The sequence below is a fragment of the Egretta garzetta genome, unplaced genomic scaffold, assembly GCF_000687185.1.
Source record: "Egretta garzetta isolate BGI_Z169 unplaced genomic scaffold, ASM68718v1 scaffold217, whole genome shotgun sequence".
NCBI classification, from domain to species: Eukaryota; Metazoa; Chordata; class Aves; order Pelecaniformes; family Ardeidae; genus Egretta; species Egretta garzetta.
The window spans coordinates 1,568,180-1,576,531 of NW_009260395.1; the positions used below are offsets into that span (position 1 = coordinate 1,568,180).

General features: G+C 41.4%; 1 protein-coding gene across 1 annotated transcript in view; it reads left to right on the forward strand.

The window, feature by feature from the left end:
* The first annotated feature begins 59 nt into the window (after positions 1–59).
* ATM (ATM serine/threonine kinase) overlaps positions 60–8,352 on the forward strand; it is a 79,736-nt gene continuing 71,443 nt past the window's right edge. Inside the window, 5 exon segments of the mRNA XM_035898507.1 lie at positions 60–347; positions 1,422–1,523; positions 1,609–1,721; positions 2,956–3,101; positions 3,501–3,665. Of these exon segments, the coding sequence (XP_035754400.1) occupies positions 1,452–1,523; positions 1,609–1,721; positions 2,956–3,101; positions 3,501–3,665 (496 nt within the window). The 5' untranslated portion in view covers positions 60–347; positions 1,422–1,451.

Below are 8,352 nucleotides of genomic sequence, written 5' to 3' on the forward strand. Positions count from 1 at the left end.
GGGGGGAGTGGTCTGGTTTGTTTGGTTTGGTTTTGGGGTTGGGTTTTTTTGGTGTGTTCCCTCCTTGCCCCGTGTAATTAATTTTTACGGCGGATGAACGCGGTCATTATACGGTAGCTGGAGAACTGTGTAACGACTGAGAGAAATAGTAGATGGCTTCAGTCTCGGGAATTCTTCACGTTAAATACAAGCGAGAGGACCGAGTTCTTCCCCTTTGATACCCAGCCCCTACCGCATACAACCCGTGGTGCTACAGTTCTCGGTCAACCATTCTTCAGCCTGTCAGTGTTTTTGGAAGCCATTAGTGTTTGAAATGTTGCTTCCTCCGATCTGTTTCAGCAAAAGCAGTAAGTTAGCAGGGGAACAGCTCATCATCTAAAGGAGTTCCCTTGCACAGAGGGGCCCGGGCTCGGCGGGGCGGGCATGCTGCTGTTGTGTAAACCTTCACGCTTACTAGATTTTCCTTTTTGAACACACCTGATGAGTCACCGTATCTCTGATCATACTTAGTCCCGGCCTGATCTTGATTGAAGCCAAAAGAAATAAATATGACAGTAGATATTTGAAGTTTTACTTTTCTGAATGGATATCTTAATATTCTCACTTAAGTGCCCAAGATGTGGTGCTGTGCATCGTGAAAATTGCTTATTGCAGCCTCAGCAGCATATGCTTGGAGTTACTTCCAACTTGTTTTGTCTTTTTCAGGGTTACTCTCGCGGCTGCTTTAACGGGGTAAAAGGAGAAGCATGGAAGTTGTACATGATGTCATTGTTGTGATTGCATCGGCATAACTTTATGTAAACCAGAAATGCAAGGTCTAGCTAGTTCCAACGTCTGTTGAAGGAGACGGGGCATAATTTTAAGTGATCGCAGAAGGAAAAAGTTGTTTCCTCTTACGATTGATACTCAAGCGTTCTTTGACATGTTGAATCCAGAGGGGTTGTCAGTATGATAGTGCATACCTGTGACGGTGTAGGATGTGGGAGAGGAGGAGAGTTTTCTCCTGGCAGCATGAGGTTAAGAGAGCTACTGATAACAGCTAGCTGCTGAAAGGTAGTGCTGTTTGCCTGAGTGTATTCAGCTCTGTCATTTCAATCTTCTTACAATTTCACTCCATATTGTCTGACCAACCCTACTCTGTTATCGCTTATGAAAAAGTAGAGTCATGTGAAGCAGGTCTCTGCTCTTCACAACTATTGCCTGTGGGGATAGATTAGATTACATTTTTGATGGGAGGCACTGTTTCAGTCTTGTAACCAGTAAGACTAACCCAGAGGTGAAGGAGCTTTTCGGTGAACTAACACTGTGGTTATGTTTGATACTGGATTTTCAATATATTGCATTCTCAGTTTTTGCACTGGTTGACTTGGCTTTGTGTTAAGTATAATAATTACCGGTTTGGGTTTTTTTTCTACTTTCAGATACAAATGACTCTTCTGTTAAACTGAACCATGAGTCTTGCATTACATGATCTGCTCATTTGTTGTCGTCGCCTTGAAAATGAGAAAGCTGTGGAGCGAAGGGTAACAAGTCTTCTTTTGGTGTGTGTGCCTCAATTAGCAATGGAGGCAACCATTAATAATTCTTTTTCTTGAAATACATTTTCAGAAGGAAATTGAAAATTTCAAGCGACTTCTCCGTGATTCTGAAACAGTTCTCCAGCTGGACCGAAATTCTGATTCTAAACAAGGAAAGCAGCTCAACTGGGATGCTGTATTTAGGTAGTGCTTTTTTTTTTTTTTTTTCATGAATGGTCGCAATTTTTTTACATGGAACATCATTCTTTTGCTTATTGGGCCTGTTTTAATGCTTATCTTGCTGCAGATTGATTTAGACTTGTCAGCTTGTGAACAAGAAGTTACTTATGTTAGTCTCTAAAGGAAATAAATTTAAAATAGTCAAAAATGCAACACTGACACAGAAAACGTAACTGCTAGGAAACCGATCATTAATTGGGCCATTGTTTTTCCTTGCAAAAGTAATAGTTACTTTCTTTTATTGAAAATTATCCTCTGCATCTGACTTTCAACATATAGTTCATATGCAGATTATACATAGCTCATTAGAATTTTTTGCGTTACTGAGTTCTTCAAGACACAATAGAAGGACTGTGGCTTGTGAATTAAAGAAGTTGTGCTGAGGTTTGTAGAGGCCCATCTTTGATATAATCTGCTCTAGGTGTACCAAGGATTGGACTAAGCATGAGTGTGATAAGTTCTTAGAGCAGCTGGCACCAGTGTTAAATTTCATTTTAAATATGCATCTGAAATGCTAGTTTTCATAGGCTGGTGTCTGGTCAGCTTTCCGTTATGTTCTTTAATTGCACAGCAGTGGAATAGTTCTTGTCTCATGGCTGTAGCAAAAATATCGTAAGAAGTATTTGATAAGTTTTAAATGTTGCTTTTGAGGTGGCCAATAATATGTTAGAAATATATAGGAGGAATACAAAAATGGACAGTCTGTACTGAATACAAATAGTAGGTCAGTAGTTTCTGGTGACAAAGCCAGCGAAAAATTTAATCTATTGTTGGATGTACAATCTAATCTATATGTTGATTTTAAATAATGGAGAAACAGGACCTGAAGGTTTTCCCCAATAAAAACAATGAAGAGGAATACTTATTATTTCATTGTATAATGTTGCAGCATAAATAAAAAGACTTAGCATTGCTTTTTTTCCCAGTTATAAATCGTATGTTTATCACTATGCAAATTTTAAAGGAAAGTTTGGTTCCTATTCAGGTTGCTTCTGGATTATCTTTAAAACTAATAGCTCCTTTCATAGACTATTTCCGTCATGCTTAGGCTGTAATCTATTTCAGTTGGTTTTAGTCTTTGATAATTAGAATTGCGATAAGAACAAGCACAGACATTCTAGGCTAAAACAACATTTATATATTTTGCTTTAGTCTTAAATGTGTAGATCCTTGATCAATATCTCTCTTATTTTTTAAGTGTCCTGCAGAAGTATTTCCAGAAAGAAATGAAAAGCCTCCAATTGACAAAACCAAATGCATCTGCTTCAACTCAAACAACCAGGCAGAAAAAGATGCAAGAAGTTGGAAGCTTGGTCAAATATTTCATCAGATGTGCTAATAAAAGTCAGTAATATATATTCCTATAGAATTTCTGTTTTATTTTGGTGCTTTGCTTCCAACTTTGAATTTTTACTCTGAAGTAAATTACCAGGGTGGAGTTCATCTTGCTTGCTTCCAGGTGTTTACAGTTCAAATATCTCCATGCGAATCAGTCCTTTGTGCTCCTTCTCTATCCTTGTTGATGCTCACAGTGCCTTTTTCTCACTATTCAATGTATATACAACTGATGTATCCTCTCATAAGTAATTTCTTTCTTGGAAACAGGTTGTTTAAGAAGGTGATTCCTAAAAGAACTGTTTCTGAACTCTAGGCTGGGGTTTTTATTTTTAAGTAAACAATTAATCCCAGATTTATTTGGCATACTTTGGATTAATTACAGTCTCATGTTATTTCTTCATGTAGGAGGACCCAGACTGAAATGTCAGGAACTTCTGATTTATGTCATGGAAATTATAAGAGATCCAACAAGTTGTGCTGCTTATGGATCTGACTGTAGTAGTATACTCCTAAAAGATATCCTCTCAGTAAGGAAATATTGGTGTGAGATAACCCAGCAGCAGTGGTCAGGTAACATCTTTAAGCCTATTTACAAATGTCTTTTCCTATTATAGAAGCATGTTTAGGTGCATTTTAATTTGTTTGATGGCCTGTTGTGTGAGGCACTACACAAACCATGGAGTAAAATAGTGTCAGCCTGGAAGACTTGCAGCAATCGATTTTTTTTTTTTTCTTTTTCTTTTTTTTTTTTTCCCCTGCATACTCTTTGTCTGGTGCTTACTGAAACATATGTACTTACATACAATCAGGTTATCTATGCATTGTCTCCTCAGGGCTTAACATCTGTAACAAATCAATGCAATGTGTGTGCTGGAAATAGCAGTAAAACTGGTGTCTTACAAGTTATTAGGTATTGGCTGGTATAGTACTGATATAGTTGATGTATTACTATTAAATTTTATTTCAATTTTGTTGTCTCATGAAGGTCCTAAAAAAGGATTGATTCATTGTTATATGCACATACTGCATATAAAGAAAAAATAGAAAGCTTAAGATTTAAGTAGACAAAACAGATTAAAAAGTTGGGTAATGGTATAGCATGCAACCTGAACTGAGCGGAAATGCAAGCATAATTTTTCAGTTTTCAGAGGATAGGATTTGACTCCAAGGCAATGAACTTATTTAGTGTGGAGAGGAATGTTTATCTATTTTGAATCATCTAACTGATGATTCAGCTGGGCTCTTCAACCCATCTGTTTTCAATTGTTGATGTAATAGGACTGTAATTTGGAAAAAAAAAGGTATTAGAAGTTTTACAGTCTAGGTTGTTGAATGTTGCATATGCAATTCTGGAAAAAGCGTAGAAATGCTGTATTTATGTAGTGTAGTGCTTTGCATTTTATGAGAAAATAATCTGTAGCTTGAAGAGAGTTGCTTAACTACAGAATGGAAATAAACCTGCAGAGAACTCAAAAGGGGTCTGGTGATACTGGGAGTGAAAGGGGAGGAAAAAAAGCCTGCAGAAGACTAGCAAAGCAAAGTGACTGAACTGGAACGGTTCACAGTAGGAGATATGATTGGAGAACCTGAGGGTGGGATTTCAGACCTTAAAGAATTTGGTACCATATGGCCATGGAGATAGAACTGGAAGCTGAAGATTGAAGGGCAAGCTGGAAGTGTGTGAGGAAGCTGCCTGAGACTAGGAGCCAGTGAGTGGGAGAGAAGGCAAAGGGCTGTTAGCCTTCAGGTTGAAGCAGAATGCGAAGGCAGGGACTAATTGGATAAAGAGGCTGGAAGCTGGAGTTCGGAGCAATAATCAGGAAAGGCATCTTGTTGTGGTTTAGCCCCAGTTGGTAACCAAGCACCACACAGCTGCTTACTCACCTTCCCCACCCTGGTGGGGTGGGGGAGAGAATCGGAAGAACAAAAGTAAGAAAACTGATGGTTGAGATAAGAGCAGTTTAATAATTGAAATAAAATAATAATAATAATACATTTTAATGAAAAGGAAAACTACAGGAGAGAGAGAAACAGAACGCAGGAAAAACAAGTGGTACAGCTGCTCACCACCTACCGACCGATGCCCAGCCCGTCCCTGAGCAGCGATTGCTGCCCCCCAGCCAACTCCCCCCAGTTTCTATACTGTGCATGGTGTCATATGGTCTGGGATACCCCTTCGGCCAGTTGGGGTCAGCTGTCCTGGCTGTGCCCCTTCCCAGCTTCTTGTGTGCCTGGCAGGAAGCTGAAAAAGTCCATGACTGGTGTAAGCACTGCTTAGCAACAACTGAAACAACAGTGAGTTATCAACATTCTTCTCATATTCAATCCAAAACACAGCACTATGCCAGCTACTAGGAAGAAAATTAACTCTATCCCAACCAAAACCAGGACAGTATTCACCCCTTATTCTATACCATCTTTGTCATGCCTAGGTCCTACCCTTTCCAATACGTTCCGATTAATCACCACCACTTTCCCTGTCTATATATATATATATATATATATATATACACACACACACACACAGAGAGATATAATTCCCTCAGTCTATGGGCCATCCCTCTAAAATGTCCGTTGGTTTAATTTAGTCCCATGACTTTGGGCTCCATCTGTCATATCAGTCCTTCAGGGCAGGAGAGATGGTGTGTGGTGTTGGATTGTTGGACGTTGAAACCAGTTCTGGTTCCATCACTGCTGTACTTTCTTGGTTTCATCAAAATTCATTCTTCATTAATCTGGATGATTATTACTGTAATACCATTGGTATGACATATAGCAACTGTAAAAGTGATGACATACAGTATTATACGGCAATTAATATCATACCATTCAGTTCACTGGCTATTTTCACCAAGAATCAAATCCCCTTGAGGTACACATTGGACTTCCCCATCCTTTTGCATCACCCACAAAGTGCACCCAGGTCCTTGAGCAAAAGCAATCCCACGGATGGGTTTTTCTTTACCTGAGGCAGGAGTAGCCCAGACTGTCTTCCCCAGCATATTTTTTACGTGCACTACAGGGACTTTATCCCTTTCTACAGTACGTAAAAGGCTTGATTGGGCAGGGCCAGCTTGGTTGGCAGATCCTCTAGTGCTGACTAATCAGGTGGCCTTTGCTAAATGTGTATCCCAATATTTGAGTGTCCCACCACCCATTGCTCTCAATGTAATCTTTAACAGTTCATTGTATCGTTCAGTTTTCCCAGAGGCTGGTACATGACAGGGGATATGATATACCCACTCAGTGCCATGCTCTTTGGCCCCAGGCATCTATCACATTGTTTCAGAAATTGAGTCCCTTTGTCTGACTCAATTCTTTCTGGGTTGCCATGTCACCATAGGACTTGCTTTTCAAGGCCCAGGATAGTGTTCCGGGTGGTGGCATGGAGCACAGGGTATGTTTCCAGCCATTCAGTGGCGCTTGCCTTGGTGGGTTTGTGGGAGGGTCATATAAGCAATCTGCCAGGCCTCTCCATACTTACATTACAGCCATCGCCCTCCATACCAGAGAGGCTTTAACTGCTTGGCTTGTTTGATCGCACTGCATGTTTCACATTCATGGATAACCTGTGCAATAGTGTCCATGGTCAAGTCCGCCCCTCGATCGTGAGCCCATCTGTATGTTGCATCTCTTCCTTGATGGCCTGAGGTGTCATGGGCCCACCGAGCTAGAAACAATTCACCCTTACGTTGCCAGTCCAGATCCACCTGAGCCACTTCAATCTTAGCAGCCTGATCCGCCTCCTGGTGATCATCTACGTGACATACTTTGACAAGCACTGCTCTTCTAGAATTATAGAATCATAGAACCGTTTAGGTTGGAAAAGACCTTTAAGATCATCAAGTCCAACTGTTAACCTAACCCTGCCATTCCACCACTAAACCATGTCCCTAAGCACCTTGTCTACCCATCTTTTAAATACCTCCAGGGATGGGGACTCGACCACTTCTCTGGGCAGCCTGTTCCAATGCTTGACAACCCTTTCATTGAAAAAATTAATCCTAATGTCTACCCTAAACCTGCCCTAGCACCACTTCAGACCATTTCCCCTTGTCCTATGGCCCATTACCAGGGAGAAGAGACCGACCCCCACCTCACTACAGCCTCCTGTCAGGCAGTTGTAGAGGGCGATCAGGTCTCCCCTCAGCCTCCTCTTCTCCAGGCTAAACAACCCCAGTTCCCTCAGCCGCTTCTCATAAGACTTGTGCTCCAGACCCCTCACCAGCTTTGTAGCTTTCCTCTGGACATGTTCCAGCAATGCAACATCTTTCTTGTAGTGAGGGGCCTGCAAGGAGAGGGGAAGGAGAGAGAACCATTTTCTGCAACTTCGTAGTGTTCTGTTTGTAGTTTCTCAGAGGCAATACATGCACAAATTACTGTGTGGTAATTAATGTGTGTGTTTAGTCTGTCCTGAGCTAAACCACAACAGTAAGTTGAAAGGTTTCCATTAACCTGGCATGTTTGTTGTTGAGTGAGGTAGCAGACAGTTGCGGTGACACGGCACACGTCCATGTGACAAGGCTGTTCAGCTGTGCTGTGTCTACTACGGGGGAGCAGCCTTGCTCCTTAAACCTCTGGCTGGTCATGAGTGTTCCAATGCAGAGACTCTGTGTGGTGCTAAACTGTGACTTTTATTTCACAGCACTGGTAGATCATAAGAATATAATACGTAGAGTTGAGAAGCACTCTTACTCATTGAGTAGTCTATAATTAGGATTAAAAGGATGTTCCATTCCACTTGCTGATAGGCTGTTGTTTCTAAGGGTACACAAAGATCGTGGCATGCCAAGCCATCATCCAGTATGAGATAGACGTAAGTAAGCTTTTGCATCAGCATAAATTCTCGTTACTGATGTGGGCAGTTTGTGTGATCTCCACAGGCTGCAAGCCTAAACTATTCCTTAATCTAGGAAGGCAGCTGCTTTGTTCAGAGCACACTCACAGGAAAAATGGATGAGACAGTCCATTAGTCCTCAAAGAACTCATCCAGTACACCCTCAGGCACTCAAAGCAGCTGCAGATTCCATCTTCCAGTAAACACCACCCACCAAACCAAGGAGGAATTGGTACTGCCAAGGAGGCCTCTTCCGGCTCTTGTTGCGCAACAAATTCATCATCATCATAGAATCATCATAGAATCATCATAGAATGTTTTGGGTTGGAAGGAACCCCTAGAGGTCATCTAGTCCAACCCCCCTACAGGAGCAGGGACACCGCTAACTAGATCAGGTTGCTCAGAGCCCCGTCCAACCTG